The sequence below is a fragment of the Ascaphus truei genome, chromosome 2 (genome assembly GCF_040206685.1).
Source record: "Ascaphus truei isolate aAscTru1 chromosome 2, aAscTru1.hap1, whole genome shotgun sequence".
Taxonomy (NCBI): domain Eukaryota; kingdom Metazoa; phylum Chordata; class Amphibia; order Anura; family Ascaphidae; genus Ascaphus; species Ascaphus truei.
In genome coordinates this window covers 465,439,970-465,459,143 of record NC_134484.1, presented here as the reverse complement: position 1 = coordinate 465,459,143, position 19,174 = coordinate 465,439,970, and the positions used below count along the sequence as shown (strand labels likewise).

At 47.4% G+C, this 19,174-nt stretch overlaps 1 protein-coding gene across 1 annotated transcript in view; it reads right to left on the bottom strand.

Moving 5' to 3' along the window:
* LOC142487948 (uncharacterized) overlaps positions 1 to 19,174 on the bottom strand; it is a 93,596-nt gene that overhangs the window by 28,909 nt on the left and 45,513 nt on the right. Inside the window, exons 2-4 of the mRNA XM_075588115.1 lie at positions 13,030 to 18,597; positions 6,793 to 7,071; positions 4,464 to 4,552 (exon numbers count right to left, since the gene is read on the bottom strand). Of these exons, the coding sequence (XP_075444230.1) occupies positions 4,464 to 4,552; positions 6,793 to 7,071; positions 13,030 to 18,597 (5,936 nt within the window). The remainder of the gene's footprint in view (positions 1 to 4,463; positions 4,553 to 6,792; positions 7,072 to 13,029; positions 18,598 to 19,174) is intronic.

The window sequence follows — 19,174 nt, the reverse complement described above, 5'->3', positions numbered from 1 at the left end:
TAAGATTACAACATTGTTACTTCCTCATTGGCTTCTCAGCCAGTTGCCTTGGCAACACCCATTTTTCTTAGTGAGTTGGACTGCCCCTCTTCCCCTTGCTAGTTGGCATAGTCCTTGCCTAATTTTCTGCTTGTCCAGGCTAGCATGCTTCCTCTTTCAGCCAGCAGCCATCTCGAAGCAATCGCCTCACTCAACTCCTCTGCAAAGCTATTGTAATTTACCTATACCTGATACCATAGCTATCCCTGATACCATAGCTATCCTTGATACCATAGCTAAACCTATTACCTAGCATTATCTCACTTGCCATCCTAGCTCCCCTTTCCCTCAATTGTTCCCTTCCCACAGTGATTTCCCTCAGTACCTTTTTTCCTTTTTATTTGCATTGTTGTTGTCCAATAAACACTTCAGCAAATAAGACGCTTCCCCTTGCTTGGTATATGGGATTGAGTTAAGCTGCCTGCGTCTACTCACTTGCCACAGTGAGCTTGGGACAGAACACAAACATTTTTCTCTTTGTTCTATCATTACCATCTGAGAGAAGGAGCAAGATGATTACCAGGGTAAACTAAGTGTTAAGTAAACCCAAACAGTGCATCCAAACCCACAACATAGGCACATGTCCATAGAAAATGAAGCAATGACCAAATTACATAAGGCAGCAGTTCCTCTGTCCCAAATATTGTAACAAGTATATACAATGAGTGAGCACAATAGCTTGATGGAAGAACAGCAATCTTATTGAATAAGTAGTGGTAGCCAATAGCATAGCTTATTTTCATGATGCATACACAGTGTGGCAGTACTCGCTGTCTTTCTAGTTTGTAGGCAGAGTGGCTTGAACTGCAGGGCGTGCTCCAATCCACACAGCAGCGCCGGGAGAACAGGAAACGAAACGGCGGTGCACAACCAAAGTAACCTCCACCAGGCAAGGTAACAGCAGTTAAAACTTCTATTTATAGGCACAAAATGATTAAAAAAAACACTCTAACGCGTTTCACTCTAGGCTATGACTAGTCTCTTTGATAAAGCGCCTCCTGCGTGAAACGCGTTAGAGTGTTTTAACTGCTGTTACCTTGCCTGGTGGAGGTTACTTGGGTTGTGCACCTCCGTTTTGTTTCCTGTTCTCCCTGAGAGAGAGAGCACATATTATCGTCATTGATTGAACTTACATCTGTTAGTAATGCTGTAAGAATGAACTATAACTTTGTCTGCTGAACAACAATCTTCTGAAGTATTGGAAGCTTTTTGAACAAGGAATAAGGTGACATTATTCTAACACAGACTAGCACTTTCTTAAATATTTTGCTTTATATTATTTCTTTTGAAGCTTCCACCTTAAGCCCTTATTTTATATAATCCGAAGCGGCCATTGGTTGTAAATCCTCTATGAAGTCAATAGTAATGTTCATTTAGAAAATGACTCGAACGACTGCTTCGGACAATATAGAAATAGCCCTTTAAACTGTGGTTTCCCTGTTCTTTTAAAAAAAATTGGCTTTATAGTGGAAGAATGTTTGCTCACACGTGTAATTTGCTGCTATTTGTGTTTAGGATGAGAAACCAGGCTGAACCTGCCAAAAAAAAAACAGGTCCTCCGGTTCATAACCCACTTGATTTCATGTACTGACCTCCTGCAGGACATCAACGTCACAAGGTAAGATCGCAGAATCTCAGTGGTCGATAGGTCACCAGGTGATGACATTAACACCTCTTGTAGTCTAGAGATTTGGATCCAGCCTGCAATGCCTCGTTCTCGAGTCTATAGATATTTGGATCCAGCCTGCAGTGCCTCGTTCTCGAGTCTATAGATTTAGATCTGCCTGCAATGCCTCGTTCTCGAGTATAGAGATTTAGATCTGCCTGCAATGCCTCGTTCTCGAGTATAGAGATTTAGATCTGCCTGCAATGTCTCGTTCTCGAGTATAGAGATTTAGATCTGCCTGCAATGCCTCGTTCTCGAGTATAGAGATTTAGATCTGCCTGCAATGCCTCGTTCTCGAGTATAGAGATTTAGATCTGCCTGCAATGCCTCGTTGTTGAGTCTAGAGATTTAGATCTGCCTGCAATGCCTCGTTCTTGAGTCCAGACATTTGGATCCAGCCTGCAGTGCCTCGTTCTTGAGTCTAGAGATTTGGATCTGCCTGCGATGTGGGTTCTGGTGTCTAGAGATTTGGATCCAGCCTGCAATGCCTCGTTCTCGAGTATAGAGATTTGGATCCAGCCTGCAATGCCTCGTTCTCGAGTATAGAGATTTGGATCCAGCCTGCAATGCCTCGTTCTCGAGTATAGAGATTTAGATCTGCCTGCAATGCCTCGTTCTCGAGTATAGAGATTTAGATCTGCCTGCAATGCCTCGTTGTTGAGTCTAGAGATTTAGATCTGCCTGCAATGCCTCGTTCTTGAGTCCAGAGATTTGGATCCAGCCTGCAATGCCTCGTTCTTGAGTCTAGAGATTTGGATCTGCCTGCGATGTGGGTTCTGGTGTCTAGAGATTTGGATCCAGCCTGCAATGCCTCGTTCTCGAGTATAGAGATTTGGATCCAGCCTGCAATGCCTCGTTCTCGAGTATAGAGATTTGGATCCAGCCTGCAGTGCCTCGTTCTCGAGTCTAGAGATTTAGATCTGCTTGCAATGCCTCGTTCTTGAGTCCAGACATTTGGATCCAGCCTGCAGTGCCTCGTTCTTGAGTCTAGAGATTTGGATCTGCCTGCGATGTGGGTTCTGGTGTCTAGAGATTTGGATCCAGCCTGCAATGCCTCGTTCTCGAGTATAGAGATTTGGATCCAGCCTGCAATGCCTCGTTCTCGAGTCTAGAGATTTGGATCCAGCCTGCAATGCCTCGTTCTCGAGTATAAAGATTTGGATCCGCCTGCAATGCCTCGTTCGAGTATAAAGATTTGGATCCGCCTGCAATGCCTCGTTCTCGAGTCTAGAAATTTGGATCCGCCTGCAATGCCTCGTTCTCGAGTCTAGAGATTTGGATCCAGCCTGCAATGCCTCGTTTTCGAGTCTAGAAATTTGGATCCGCCTGCGATGTTGGGTTTTCGAGTCTAGAGATTTGGATCCAGCCTGCAATGCCTCGTTCTCGAGTATAAAGATTTGGATCTCCCTGCAATGCCTCGTTCTCGAGTATAAAGATTTGGATCCGCCTGCAATGCCTCGTTCTCGAGTATAAAGATTTGGATCCAGCCTGCAATGCCTCGTTCTCGAGTATAAAGATTTGGATCCGCCTGCAATGCCTCGTTCTCGAGTCTAGAGATTTGGATCCGACTGATATTTTTTGTTTCTTGGGCTCGTGCAAGACCAACAACGGTCCCATCTCAGGCAGGCTGATTTCACAGTAGGGCTGAGCAGCTTACATTGAAATTAAAGTTCACACTTAAAGTGTGGGCTGCTGTCTGTGGCGAATGTGCGTGTGTGAGATTAAACAGAGAACTCTAGGGAATTGAACTGATAATGTTCCTGTTATAATGCTCCTGGTTCTCCTCGCTCTGATCAAGCTCTTTTCACCTGAAAAAAGTTGACTAATAGGTGGATGGCTATAGATAAAGCTTACAGGCCAGCTGGGAGAACAAGCAAACAGTGTCAATCTTGCGTCTTCGACTAGTTTTTAAAGTGAAAGTATGCTGGTCATTGAATTTTTATAAGGAAGCCAACTGAGTGACAACTTCTCCTCCTTAAATCCCTCTCCTGGCTTCCCATGAAATTCCGGATCACCTACAAAGTTCTCCTCTTTACCCTCAAGGCTCTCCACTCATCTGCTCCATCCTACATTTCAGCTTTGATCTCTCGCTATGCCCCTGCACGTCTATGGCGCTCTACCCATAACTGTCTCCTTTCCAGCCCTTTCTCCACTACTGCGCTCTCTCTCCCTCTCCCCTTTCCATTCACTGTCCCTTACCGGTGGAACTCCCTCACACTCAGTATACACCAAGCACCTTCTGTCCCCACCTTTAGGTCAAATCTTAAAACTCACCTCTTACATAAAGCACTTCAATAACCTGGACTCATGGCCACTGTCCCACACCCACAGTCGCTCCCACCAACCATTGTAGCCAAGCACTGCCATCCACTGTGCTTATTCCCTCTACTGTGAAGCGCTGTGTACATTAATGGCGCTATATAAATAAAGACATACATACATACAAATGCTTTCTCAGTAAATCTCCCAACAATCCACTTTGATTGCAAGCTCTCCATTGCAAGTATAGTATTATAATTCCCTGTACTGTATTGTCTCTCTTGTAAAGTGCTGAGTACAGCTGTAGGCGCTATATAAATAAAGATATACATTTACACATACATAATTAGTTGATATGGTTGAATTCATTGTACCGCAGAAAAAATTGATAATATTCATTTTTTGACCAAATAGAAGAGTTACTTTAAGGATGATTGAATATTCCTAAGAAAGCCAATGACACTGCTAACGTGTGTGGATGTCAGACTTTGGTCAGTACCTGGCTGGTCGCTGTCCGAGGTTCTGTCAAGTCTGCTTCTTCCAGCTCAGGGAGAGATCCGTCATTGCTTTCTGAGTCATTGCACGAACCTGTGACAAAAAAACATGTAGCATTAGCAGAAGTACAGCAGCTAGGGACTAAGATATCTTATAATACACCTTTACCTCCAGAGGGGCCCACACATGCTTTTATACTGCTCCAATAGAGTAGTAATTCTGTGCTTTCTTGCTTATAAAGCAGGCTTCTAACCCCCTACTGTACACAGAAGGTAGATCCACCACCAGGAACCTGCTTACAGTTCCAAAGTTCAATAAATAATCCGGTGGCTCTTCCTTCTCTTACCAAACACCCCCCTTCTGGAACAATTAGTCTGAGTCTGTGCTCATTTGCATGTCATTACCCAGAATCCCTGGCTGCAGTGGGAGCATTGTATGCTACGTGATAATGGGGAAAGGCAGGTTTGCAGACCAGTCTGGCAGGACCGGCTTTAGGGTAGATCGATAGGCACGGTCGATCAGGGCGCCAAGCAATTGGGGGGGGGGGTGCGCTGAAGGACTGCGCCTATTGATATACCCTAAATCCAGCCCTGTGGTGCACGCCTGGGGACAGGGACGCCAATGGGGGAGAGCCATGATGTGTCCCGGGCCTGGCGGCTGTGGGGGGCCTCTGGTTGACGCCGTCGGACCCTTGCTCCCGGCTCTCCCCAGGTGCACTGCCTGCCTCTTCCCACGTTCTACTCTCTCTCCCGCCGGTGCATGCCGGAAGCTGGGTGCCCCCTGAAGTCAGCAGGAGAGAGAGGACAGCGTAGGAAGAGGAGGCAGCAGCTGGGGAGAGCCGGGGCCCAGCGACGGAAGCGGAGGCCAGAGGTAAGTGGTCATTTTGTATTAAGGGGGGTGTGGTAATTGTATTTGGAGGGTAATTGTATTTGAGGGCAGGGGGGTTGGTTGGGGTAACATATTTGGGGTGAATGGTAATTGTATTTGGGGGGTAATCGTATCTGGGGAGGGGGGTGTGTGGTCATTGTATTTGGGGCGGTAATTGTATTTGGGGTAATTGTATCTGGGGTGGTGGTAAATGTATCTTGGGAAGGGAAGGGGGTAGTGGTGTTTGTATCTGGGGGGTCGGTGTAGTGGTGTCTGTATTTGGGGGGGTTAGTGGTGTCTGTATTTGGGGGGGTTAGTGGTGTATGTATTTGGGGGGTTAGTGGTGTCTGTATTTGGGGGGGTTAGTGGTGTCTGTATTTGGGGGGTTTAGTGGTGTTTGTATCTGGGGGGTCGGTGTAGTGGTGTCTGTATTTGGGGGGGTTAGTGGTGTCTGTATTTGGGGGGGTTAGTGGTGTATGTATTTGGGGGGTTAGTGGTGTCTGTATTTGGGGGGGTTAGTGGTGTCTGTATTTGGGGGGTTAGAGGTGTCTGTATTTGGGGGGGTTAGTGGTGTCTGTATTTGGGGGGTTAGTGGTGTCTGTATTTGGGGGGGGGGTTAGTGGTGTCTGTATTTGGGGAGGGGTTAGTGGTGTCTGTATTTGGGGGGGTTAGTGGTGTCTGTATTTGGGGGGTTAGTGGTGTCTGTATTTGGGGGGGTTAGTGGTGTCTGTATTTGGGGGGGTTAGTGGTGTCTGTATTTGGGGGGTTAGAGGTGTCTGTATTTGGGGGGGTTAGTGGTGTCTGTATTTGGGGGGGTTAGTGGTGTCTGTATTTGGGGGGGTTAGTGGTGTCTGTATTTGGGGGGGTTAGTGGTGTCTGTATTTGGGGGGTTAGTGGTGTCTGTATTTGGGGGGGTTAGTGGTGTTTGTATTTGGGGGGTTAGTGGTGTATGTATTTGGGGGCTAGTGGTGTTTGAGGGGGTAGTGATGTTTTGTATTGGGCAGGGTAATTATTGTGTGTGTGTGGGGGGTGGAGTTGTATGGGTATTTGGGGGAATAGTGTGTGTGGCCAGGGGAGTAGGGGTAACTGAGTGTGAAGAGGGGGGGAGAGTGAGAGGAGGGAGCTGGGAGAATGAGGCAGAGAGGGGGGAAGCGTGAGAGACAGAGGGGGGAGAGAAATACTGGTGTGAAAGGGGAGGGCTCTCAAGGCTGCCGACACGGGGGGGGGGGAAGGAGGCGGTGGTATGGCACCAAAAAAAATTCCACACAGGGCGCCAAAATGGCTAAGGTCGGACCCTGTAAAAAATGCTCACAAGTGGTATTTTTATTTGCTGTAACTATAACTTGTAATGTTGTCAACATTATTTTGTTCCCAGGACATATATGAGAGGAGGTAACTCTCAGCAGAATGGTAAAATATTTGATAAATAAGACGATATAGGGGCTAAGGCCCCCGGCCTCACTTACCCCTGTGACTGAGAGTCTCACAGCCTCGCGGCCTCATCAGCGGTTTGGTGATACCAAGCAGTGTGACCCCTGAGGTCTCCCTGAGCAGGTGCATCTCCGAGCCCCGGGAGGTCCGCTCGCTTTCACTCGACAAGCTGGGATCGGACAGGGTGGAGCTGAAGTGGCTTTTCTTCCCCGCCTGCTCTTCCACTGGGGATAGTCGCATTCCTACTGGTGCTTTGCCGGGGAGAGGGGTCTCAGAGTGCGGTTCTGGGGGCAGGGAACTTCTTTCCGGAACGGCTGGAAATAATATACGGTTAGGTTTCCGGGAAACCGTTAACGTAAGCCGACACGCACCCGGGAATTAGCCCATACACATCCCCCAATTACCACGGAATCAGACATTTGTTGGCGGGGACGTTTTGCCGTGACCACGTCGGCGCCACAGAGGGACCCTTCACCGCAGCCGCTCCGCCGGCGGACACTCGGACGCCAGCTGTTTCGCCGGTAAGTTAATTTAAAGGGGTTTTAGCGGTTAGGGTACGGGGTTAAGGGTAGGCGTTTTAGGGGAGAGGGTTAGGGTTTAGGGTAAGGGGTTAAGGTTTTTAGGGTAGGGGTCATGGGTAAGGGGTTTTAGGATGAGTTGAGGTATTTAGGGTAGGGGATTAGGATTAGGATTTAAGGTTTTTAGGGTAAGGGGTAAAGGGTTTTATGGTAGGGGATATGGGTAAGGGATTTAGGGTTAGGGGTTTTAGGATGAGTTGAGGTATTTAGGGTAGGGGATTAGGGTTTAAGGTTTTTATGGTAGGGGATATGGGTAAGGGCTGAAGGTAATGGGTTTTAGGTTAAGGGGTTTCAGGGTAGGGGATCAGGGTAACGGGTTAAGGATTTTAGGGTCGGGTAACCTGAGTATTAGGGGGTTTAGATTAGGGTTTTTTTAGGGTAAGGTTAGGGGCTTGCCTTGGCGGCGAAGCGGCCAGCGGAGAGATGTCCCGGCGGCGAGGTGAGTGACGGCTAAACGCCGGCAGAGATATGGTGGCGGCAAAATATCCTGACCAAAATGACCGTACATACAGGAATCAACATTTATTCACTAATAGACATGTACGAATGCGGCAAAATCCGATGCGCGTTTCTTTTTTTGTACATTTTCAGGGAAATGTGTGACTTCCCCCCCCCCTCCCCCTGAATATTTTTCCAATTTTTGCATTTTTTTTCCATTCAGGATTTTTGAATATTCTCCAATTTTTAAAGTTGTTATTTTCAGAATATTCGCTTAATTTAACATGGTCAAATACTGTAACTTAAACGTGGAAAACGAGTGGCGGGTTTTTCTGAACGTCAACGAAAAAATAATGTGTCCCTACTCTGTGGTAGAAAAGTGGGTAACAATGAGAGAAATGCATTGAGGGCCTCAGTAAGGCGCCTGGACACCAGCATGTCCCTTCGCTAGAATCAAGCTCTGAAATTTTAGGGATTGGGTGAAAAGGTAGTGGATGCAAGTAGCAGCCTCCCAGCAGAAGTGGTAGGAAAACATCAATCGTTATGTCGTTATGACTGATTGAGCCGCCTGTGCTGAAGCCTGGATATCCTGAAAACCGGACCTGTTGGTGACCCTTGAGGGCTGGAGTTGGCCACTCCACCTGTAGGGCTTAATAACTGTAGCGGTTGTGTTGCTGTGATATGTTAACAGGACATGTCTCCTTATGCACTTTAAACACCCACAATACCTTCAATGTTTACCATAAATACATTATTTCAGACTACACTATACATATAAAAAAACAGTCCTCACGCCCCCCCCCCCCCCCCTCCCCAACAGGTCAGGTTTTCAGGATATCCCTGCTTCTGCACAGGTGGCTCAATCAGTCCCAGGTTCAGCATAGGTAGCTCAATCAATCCCTGCTTCAGCACAGGTGGCTCAATCAGAGGCTGAGTCTTCGATTGAGCCACCTGTGCTGAAGCAGGGATATCCTGAAAAGCTGACCTGTTGGGGGGGTTTGGGAGGGGGGGGCTTGAGGACTGGAGTTTAGCCACCCCCCCCCCCCTGAGTTAAGGGCTCAGAGCGCACGTCTGCCCTGTATATTTTGTTTAATCTGAAGAGATTGGGAACCTAATTAAAATGTGTTGATGTTGTGCTTTAGGAATAGAGTTGTGAGCAAACCAATGGGAAGAGCTGCGGGTTCTTTGTATCAGCAGCTTCAGCGCCAGGCAGAGAAAACGCATGTGGTGTATTAGAGAAGAAGCCAGCGCTCCAGAATTGCCCCGCCGGAGCAGTGACTCGCGCCCCTCCGCGTACCCTCCGGGTTGTACAGATGTGTTACGCTGTCTGAGTTTGGCAGAATATTTGAAGCAATTTATTGAAACGCCACTTTTTTGTGTTGTTTTTTTGTTTTGTTTTTTTTAACGTTTGTACGTATTTATTTATTTTTTTCCGGCAAACATCCTCCCACCCGCGAGAGCGTCACTAAGGGTACACCCTGTGACCCTCCAAACATGGGGGGGGGGGCGTGTGGCGGAATGGGACATTTGATCACGGCCATTGGGGCGCCACCAAGTCTACGCCGGCCTTCAACCTGCCGAGGGTCCCTCCACCGCAGTCGCTCCGCTGCTGGACACACGGCCACCAAGGTAAGTCAATGTAATGGTTAATTTAGCAGTTAGGGTAAGGGGCTAAGGATAGGGGTTTAGGGTAAGGGGTTATGTTTTCACGGTAGAGGCTTAGGATAAGGATTTAGGGTAAGGGGTTAAGGTAAGGGTTAAGGGTAAGGGGTTAAGGTAAGGGGTTAAGGTAAGGGTTAAGGGTAAGGGGTTAAGGTAAGGGGTTAAGGTAAGGGGTTTAGGGTAAGGGGTTAAGGTAAGGGGTTTAGGGTAAGGGGTTAAGGTAAGGGGTTTAGGTAAGGGGTTAAGGTAAGGGGTTAAGGTAAGGGGTTAAGGTAAGGGGTTAAGGTAAGGGGTTTAGGGTAAGGAGTTATGTTTTTACGGTAGAGGCCTAGGATAAGGGTTTAGGTAAGGGGTTATATTTTTACAGTAGGGGTTTAGGGTATGGGGTTAAGGTAAGGGGTTAAGGTAAGGGGTTAAGGTAAGGGGTTAAGGTAAGGGGTTAAGGTAAGGGGTTTAGGTAAGGGGTTTAGGTAAGGGGTTAAGGTAAGGGGTTAAGGTAAGGGGTTTAGGTAAGGGGTTAAGGTAAGGGGTTAAGGTAAGGGGTTTAGGGTAAGGAGTTATGTTTTTACGGTAGAGGCCTAGGATAAGGGTTTAGGTAAGGGGTTATATTTTTACAGTAGGGGTTTAGGGTGTGGGGTTAAGGTAAGGGGTTAAGGTAAGGGGTTTAGGTAAGGGGTTAAGGTAAGGGGTTAAGGTAAGGGGTTTAGGTAAGGGGTTAAGGTAAGGGGTTAAGGTAAGGGGTTAAGGTAAGGGGTTTAGGGTAAGGGGTTATATTTTTACAGTAGGGGTTTAGGGTATGGGGTTAAGGTAAGGGGTTAAGGTAAGGGGTTTAGGTAAGGGGTTTAGGTAAGGGGTTAAGGTAAGGGGTTAAGGTAAGGGGTTAAGGTAAGGGGTTTAGGTAAGGGGTTAAGGTAAGGGGTTAAGGTAAGGGGTTAAGGTAAGGGGTTAAGGTAAGGGGTTTAGGGTAAGGGGTTATATTTTTACAGTAGGGGTTTAGGGTATGGGGTTAAGGTAAGGGGTTAAGGTAAGGGGTTTAGGTAAGGGGTTAAGGTAAGGGGTTAAGGTAAGGGGTTTAGGTAAGGGGTTAAGGTAAGGGGTTAAGGTAAGGGGTTAAGGTAAGGGGTTAAGGTAAGGGGTTTAGGGTAAGGGGTTATATTTTCACGGTAGAGGCCTAGGATAAGGGTTTAGGTAAGGGGTTATATTTTCACGGTAGAGGCCTAGGATAAGGGTTTAGGTAAGGGGTTATATTTTTACAGTAGGGGTTTAGGGTGTGGGGTTAAGGTAAGGGGTTTAGGGTGTGGGGTTAAGGCCGTGATTCCCAGCCAGGGTTCCGTGGAGCAGTCCCAGGGGTTCCGCATTCACTGCGTCCCGCGACGGCTTTCCTGGCTCTCCCCCTCCCTCCACCTCCGTAGGAGCGCGCTCTGGCTGTCCGGCACTTCTGGTGCCTGCTGCTACAGTATAGTGCGCATGCAGACCTCGCCGCCTCTAGCCTCCTGCCCACCGCTGCCGCCCTCTGCCCGAGGTAGGCATATGGGATGGGAGAGGGAGATCTTGGCTTGTGAGCTCAGGGGGGAGGGGGGGAGGTGGTAGATCCGCGGCGGCTGCTCCTTGCCTTCTGAGCTACGGGGGACGGAGATCCATGGTGGCGGCTGCTGCGGCTGCTTGGCTTGTGAGCTACGGAGGCGGGGGGGGGGTTGGGGTGGAGAGGGTAATCCGTGGCAGCGGCTTGGCTTGTGAGCTATGGGGGGTGATCCGTGGGGGGTGATGTGAGATACGGGGGGGGGGGTGATGTGAGATACAGGGGGGGTGATGTGAGATACAGGGGGGGGGGTGATGTGAGATACAGGGGGGGTGATGTGAGATACAGGTGGGGGGGTGATGTGAGATACAGGGGGGGGTGATGTGAGATACAGGGGGGGGGGTGATGTGAGATACAGGTGGGGGGGTGATGTGAGATACAGGGGGGGTGATGTGAGATACAGGGGGGGTGATGTGAGATACAGGGGGGGTGATGTGAGATACAGGGGGGGGTGATGTGAGATACAGGGGGGGTGATGTGAGATACAGGTGGGGGGGTGATGTGAGATACAGGTGGGGGGGTGATGTGAGATACAGGTGGGGGGTGATGTGAGATACAGGGGGGGTGATGTGAGATACAGGTGGGGTGATGTGAGATACAGGGGGGGTGATGTGAGATACGGGGGGTGATGTGAGATACAGGGGGGCATGATGTGAGATACAGGGGGGGGTGATGTGAGATATAGGGGGGTGATGGGAGATGCAGAGGGGTGGGTATATGAGGCTGATGAGGGGTGCTGGGGGAGATATGAGGATGATGAGGGCTGCTGGGGGAGATATGAAGATGATGATGAGGGGTGCTGGGGGAGATATGAGGATGGTGTTGAGGGGTGCTGGGGGAGATATGAGGATGATGATGAGGGGTGCTGGGGGAGAAATTATGAGGATGAGGATTTTACCCATGCAGCCCGATTGTTTAAATATGTCTTGTGGGGGTCTTTTTAATATGTATTGGGGCGGTGGGGGTCTTTTTAAAATGTATTGGGGCGGTGGGGGCCTTTTAAAAATGTATTGGCGGGGGCATTTTTAATATGTATTAGCGGGAGCGGGGTATTTTTATTATGTATTGCGGGGTGGGGTTATATGTATTTAGGGGTGGTGGTTTTTTTTGGTATGTATTTTGCGGGGGGATTGCGTGACAGTGGGGTAATTGAGGCGGGAGGGGGGAGAGTGAGTGAGACGGAGGGGAGAGAAATACATGGGTAGAGGGTGGGAATTAGAGGTGGCTCGTGAGGTGTGAAATGAACCTAATATGTGTCAGCCAGATAGGGGTTTCCCGATTTATTTATTTATTTTTTTTAAATACTTCAAGGGTTCCTCCAAACAAAAAAGGTTGGGAATCACTGGGTTAACGGTAAAGGGGTTAAGGGTAAGGGGTAATGTTTTTACGGTAGAGGCTTAGGATAAGGGGTTAGGGTAAGGGGTTAGGGTAAGGAGTAAGGGGTTATGGTAAAGGGTTTAAGGTAAGGGGTTATGTTTTTACGGTAGAGGTTTAGGATAAGGGTTTAAGGTAAGGGGTTAAGGTAAGGACTTGGGGTAAGGTTTTTAGGGTAGGGGGTAGCGTTAGTATTAGGGGTTAACATTACGGGTTTTTAGGGTAAAGGGTAAGGTTAAGGGAATACCTTGGTGGCTGAACAGCCAGCAGAGAGATGTACCAGTGGCGGGCTGAGTGATGGCTAAACACCGGCGGATATTTGGTCGTGGCAAAGCAGCATCATATGGCCGCTCTACCAGGAAATTCCCTTTTGCCAATTTCTGGCAAATTTGCCACATTTAATGCTCCAAACTTCTACACATTTGCAAACCTGGACTAAGGGTTTCGCTTATCTTTATATGTATGGGATACTGGCTGTTTTTTCCCCCCAAAAAAACCTGGTCTGGCTCACGGCCTTGAGGAGAGGTTTGAGTGCCACTAAGTCAAGGCATGAAAGACCTAGGAATATGTCTACAATTTGCAGAGCCAAACCCTAAAAGCGTTCTCCAAGAGGATACAGAAAAGGAACAAGAAAACATTACCTAATGAAAGCTTCTTAGAATCCACCGCAGACAGCATGTTCTCAGCATAAAGGTTCCCAGAGCTCTCTTCCGAAGAGAGGAGGAGCACGGCTTCTCTTTTGTCCTGCGCCTTGTGGTCAGCTAGGGGACTGGTGGACAAGGGAGGCACTTTACTGGCACCAGAGCAAATATGCAGAGCAGGTTCACCACGGTCTTGGAGATTATGGATGGGGGATAGTGCAGTTCCAGACTGAAGACTTTCATGCAGGGGTGAGTGAAGCTTAGAGTCCAGCAACTTCACAAAGTGCGGTTTCCGGTCTTCTTGCGTCCTTTTGATTAAATCTGTTGAGACCAGCTCTTCAGAAGACTCTTTACTTAGACCTCGGTCAGGCTCAGTGTTGCCTGCCACATTACATATTTCACCTTGCATCTTTAGCACATGGCATGGCAGCTGATCCGTTAAGCCATGCGATTCCAAGTGAGCTTTTTCTCCTGTCCTGCCATGGTCATCTGTGTAGTAGAAACCTGTTCCTGCTTTGTCCTTTTGTGTCCGATCTTCACTAAGTAAAATAGCATGAGACCTCTCTGAACTAGTTGCTACCATGAAATCACCACGTTCACGTCCATCACTGGGGTGCATTTTGAGGACCTCTTCAGCTGGGCTTTTCTTAGACAACACTTTCTTATTTTGACATGCCTCAGCCCCATGGGTTTCATGATGTCTCTCCTGAGCACGTACATAAGCCATCACATCTGGCTTCCTCTTGGCATCTTTTGCCTTCACTTTCTTATCACCTAACAAATCAGATGCAAACCCATCATTACCTTCTACCTTGGTAGTGTTACTTTTGGGTCTGGACATACTGTTTTCAGAACAGCCAGACCTGGTACTCAAATCCAAAGCATCCAATTTACCAAAGGAACCTTGCAGCAGCCTGGTCATTTCTTGAAAGTCATTGGACGTTTCTGGTTTGGATGTTCCTAGCTTAGCAGTATCTTTTGAAAATGCACTGGCAGAATGAAGGCTGAGATAAACGGATGAGATGTTTGCTTCCTTTTTCCCTACGTTATCTAGACACAGAGCCGTGTCCATGCCTTTTATCCCTGAATATTCTTCCCGAGTGGGTCTCTGTCCCTCTGGTGTTTTAGAAATAGGACCTAATGTGTCTTGTGCCTTTCTATCAGAGTCCTTCGAGTGGACAACATCACCAGGTCCAAAAGCACCAGCATGTTGATTACCTGCCACGTGCTGTGTACCACATATTTCAATGCTCAAGTTATTTTCTACTTGATCTTCAAAATGTGTAGGTGACTCATAATCTCCTTGTTCCCTAAGCTCTTTGGTTGCTGCATAACCAGTGGAAAGTGAGGTTATTCCTGTGGAATCCTTTTCTAATCCAGTATCTCTCTCCTCTTGAATTGCAGTCAAGGAAACAGCCGCATGAGTTGGGGAACGTGAGCTGAGCTGCTTGTCTGAGGATTTCTCACTGGTATCTAGAACGTTTTCCCCTTCCAATGTAGCATCAGGAATTGCTGGGATACTACAGTCTGTGCTTTCGGGGCATAGCATCTTATTTTGCAAGGCAATGTTTCTATCTGTCAGCTCGTCAAGCACAAGACCTTCTTCACTTGTTTTCTCTTTGTCTTTCTGGGCCTCAGACACTGGTTGGTTTGTCACGGTACATTCCAATGAAGAAATCTCAGCTACGTAGTTATCATCCTGTGCCCTGTCCACTTCTAAAAGAGGATCACGCCCTAAATTGGTCTCCAGGTCCAAGTTGGAGATGTTGCTTTGCTGCAAAATAGAAGTAGTGGCATCCTGAAGAGGGATTGAATCACTACTGGCATGTAGTTCAGGAAGGGGTGGGCTATCCCCACAAATTCGGCTTTGTTCACTGCACTGAGTAACGTGGTCCCGATCCGGTGGCTCTTTAGACACAGGCTGGTCGGCAGCCACTCTGTGTGTTCCCTCTTCATTTGCCGGCAGTTCACTATTTCCACTCGCTTCACTTTGCAGCTGCTGCTTCAGCTGATCTTCAACTATTGCGTCCTTGTCCTCTAAAAGTTTATCTTCAGGCGAATCTTTGTTACACTCTTCTATGTTAGACACATAGGGGCATTTGTCCAGCTTACTCTGAGTATTAGCATTTGTTCCGTGGTCCTCTGAAGGTTCTGTGGCTGATGTAGACCAACTTAATCCCATCTGTAATTCAGCTGAACCTTCTGCATGCATTGTCACAGGTGTCAGTGGTGATGGTGAAGCTTCGGATAGTGTTGGCAGCATACGGGCTGTTACAGTGGAGCCTAGCTCTTCAGTATTGGATTCTGCGTTAAGAACAGATATATTGTCTTTTGTTGCTTCTTCCAAGTTCACGCTGATCTCTCTGGGCTCTTGATTGACGCAGAGTGGAATGTTGCCATCTGTTACTTCAATAGGCATTTCACTTGTGATAGATTCTGTGGTCATGTTATCCAACTCTCTGTCAACCGTGAACTGCTCTTGTTCCTCCTCATTCTTACACACTATAATTTGATAATTTCTTTCAGATAAAATTCCTGAGGATATTACAGGGCCTGGGGTGTCCTTTTTATCATGTGTTTCAGTATCTGAGCTAGCAAGTTGATATGTAGAGGCCGTAGAAGTCAGTCCTGCATACGTTTCCTCTCCCTGGGTCTCTTCCATAAATGCTCCAGAGATGCTAGAATCTGGGCCATGGGATGATCGGTTTATAACATAATTAGCTGTTGCTGCCCCTTGTTGTCTGTATATTTGAGTGATGAGAGAGTGTCGGTCAAGAGGAACGCCATCTTCCTGATCATCATCAGAGTCATAGCATGCAAAAAGGCACTCTTCTTCAGGCATATCCTCTAATCTGTCCTCTCCTGACTCCTGGAAGTATTGTTGCAAGGTAACTTCTGTCTCATCATCTTGCCTTTCTAGTTCCATTATTTGCAAGGCCCTTTCGTATCTGCCTAAATCCTGTGCTTCTGTAGTACAAGGAGCAAGTATCTCCTCTGTCGCTAAGGCCTCTACTGCATCATGCCCATTTCTTGAATCAGACTTTGCAACATGCTCCCCTAAGTCAAATGCCTCAGCCTGAGCAATGAATTCAGGTGCATCCTCATACACACCAATAGCCATAGAGGATTGCCTTCCACTTTGCTCATATCCTCGTCTTTCTTCTCTCATGCTTGGCGCAGCTGTGTTAAGTAGGGGCAGAGTATCAAGCTCTTCATCAGTATCAAAACAAGCAATCAAACATTCACCAACATGATCAATTCCTGCTTGGAGGACCTCATCTAGTTCTGATGATGAAGATTGTTGCTCTATTGGGCTATCAGACCATGACCTTACTTCCCCTTCTCGTTCTTCCAGTCTTTCTGATACTGATGGACTAACAAACTGAGATGCAGTGAGAGCTTCAGAAGTAAGTACTAAGGTGCTCCTAATGTGCTCTCTGTCTTTTTCTTCATGGGAGGCATTGCTTGTGCCATATTCCTCAGGTTCACTTGAACTGTCTTGGGTGGTGTGAGCCTCTTCAGATTCTGGTAGTGAAAGACCTTGTGCTAAGAGGGGTAAACCGTCACTTTCTTCCTGTTCCTGATCACTATTTATTTCTTTGTCTTCGCTGTCATTAGTGTCCTCTCCGAGGTCTTTAAAACTGGGATTCGCCTCATCCATAGCATGCTCTCCTGCGCTTGCCAGGTCTCCAACATCCACGTCAATTGCTGTAAACACTGCACATTCATCATCCGTATCAGATAGATCAGAAGACGTCTCCATCTCGCTCTCACACCCAGAATTGGAGGATTCGTGCTTGGGTTGGAGGGGTCCTGCTGGGGTTTCTTCGGTTTGTGGAACAGAATCAGTTGTCAAGGCGTACTGCTCCGTGCTGTATCGTTTCTCATCTGCTTCTCCGTCATAGGACGCCGAATCTGAGGACTCGGATGTGTCGTCTTGGTAAGCAAAGGACTCGTCCACCCCTTCATTGATGGAGGCCTCCGACAGAGAATGCAGGAAGGAAGCAGAGGTGCTATCATCATCTTCCTCTCCATAAATGACCTCATTCTCAGCTGACTCACCTTGAGGGAACAAGGTAATTTCCATTGATTCTGCTTCGAAAATCAAACTTCCCTGGAAGGGCAGCAGGACGGCAGGGATCATATGATCATTTTCAGCACTTTGCAGGTCAGCCCTGGGTAATTCAGAAGGTAGCTCTTCTGAGCTTGTTGCCTGTAAGGTCTCTTCTATTTCTGAAGAACAGCCTGCCCTAGATTCATGTTCCGTTTGATAGGGAACAGAAGAGAAAGCACCTAGTGCACCTGCATTAACAAACTCAGAACACAGAGGGATACTGGTAAAAGATGGTGCAAAGTCAGTTTCCCATTCTTCTTCATCCTCCTCATCCTCCTCCTCTTCTCCACTGGTTTGGCCATCACTTGGGTCCGCATCTGTTACCTCTTCATTGGCTGGAGAGAGGTCCTGAGGTTGAATATTTCTAACATAAAGGGCTGAAATGTCCTCTTCCCCTAGGATGTCAGGGGACATGCAACATGGATCTTCACACGGGCCCTCTTCATGAGCAGTCAACGAGTCCGTGTAAGCATTGGGGGCTTCCATTGTATCTGCCTCAGCCATTAAATTTGGGGAGCATGAAGGAGATCCTGTAGATGTACCCGAGGAAGCCCAGCTTCCCCCTTCTGCAGTAATGTATGATCCTGATGGTGATGTGGGAGAAGAACACAAACTTTCATTTTCCAGGTCATTCTGTTCATCACTGGTCCCATCCTTTGAATAGGGAGGATGCTTAAGGAGCGAGTACATGTTTTTTGTTGGAGTGGAAGGAGCAGTCGTGTATAGGTCTGAATCCATATTACATGTGGATTTTATTGGTAAGGACTGGTTCTCACTCTCTATAGGACTGCTGGTTAGCTCTTTGGTGGGTTCAGGGGATAATAAAGGCACATCCGCTGCTTCTTCACCCTGCGAAAAGAAGCTTCTTTTCAGAGCATACTCTCTATGGGATTCTTTGTATTCCAAGTGCAAATCAGAAGACGCGGAGGCAATGACTTCTCTATCACTGCTTTCCTCTCCAGAATTTCCCTCGGGCATTTCAGCCTTGGGATCGTATGAGTGCATCGGTGCTCCATCCAATGTGTCCACGGAAGCAGGTTCATTATCGGGAATCAAGCTGTCCAGTTTCTTTATAGTGCCCGTTTCCTCATTGCTGCAATAGGTTTCCTCCCCCATTACAATTCTAGTATCCAATGTGTCTTGGTTCAGTGCATCAGCTGAAACACATGATTTATGCGTCTCCACTGCCTCCTGCCCTACGGGTAAAGTGGACTCTTTTGAAGACTCAGAGGACAGCTGCAAAATGCTGGTGGCACCTCCAGCAGATGTTTCACTACTCGCCCCTTCTGGTTGAGGCCTGTCTCCTTCCTTAGCTTGCAGGTATGATGAAGCCAGTGCTCCGCCTGTATCACACTCAGGGCTTGCTAGTGGAGAATCCTGCATCGGACTTAAAGCCTTGGGTGTGGTAGGGTCACCACTTGGAGTTGAAGCAGTGGAACCCACAGGAGACAACCCTATAAAAAAATAAATACAAACATTTTATAACATAGGTAAAGCACTTTTTTTTAAATTGGTACAGTAGAAATAATAATAATAATAATAGTCAGTAAGGATTTCAGCGAGAAGGAAACATTTGTATTAGGCCATGCTTCCATGATACCATCATGCAGATCAGCAATTTATTAATACTCTTCAAAAAGCCACAGCTGAGATAGGGGAAACTTTAGCACAAGTTTTGGAGAATTTGGGGGATTCTGGATTTGTGGCTGGCAATAAAATTGTGAGGAAACTTAGCCAGAAATCACTAAATGTGTACAACTGAGTATTTTACTTAGCCAGGAGTCTAGTAGAACAAATGTATTTGGATAGCAAATAGACACAGTGGTTTCCAACCTTTTTTTTGCTTAAGGAACCCTGTGTGAAATTCTGTGGAACCCCAAACCTCTCTAAAAGCGTGACTGTGATCAGATGTATTGTAAGGAACCCCAACCCTCTCTAATAGCGCGCCTGAGATCAGATGCATTGTAAGTAACCCCAACCCTCTCTAATAGCGTGTCTGAGATCAGATGCATTGTAAGGAACCCCAGCCCT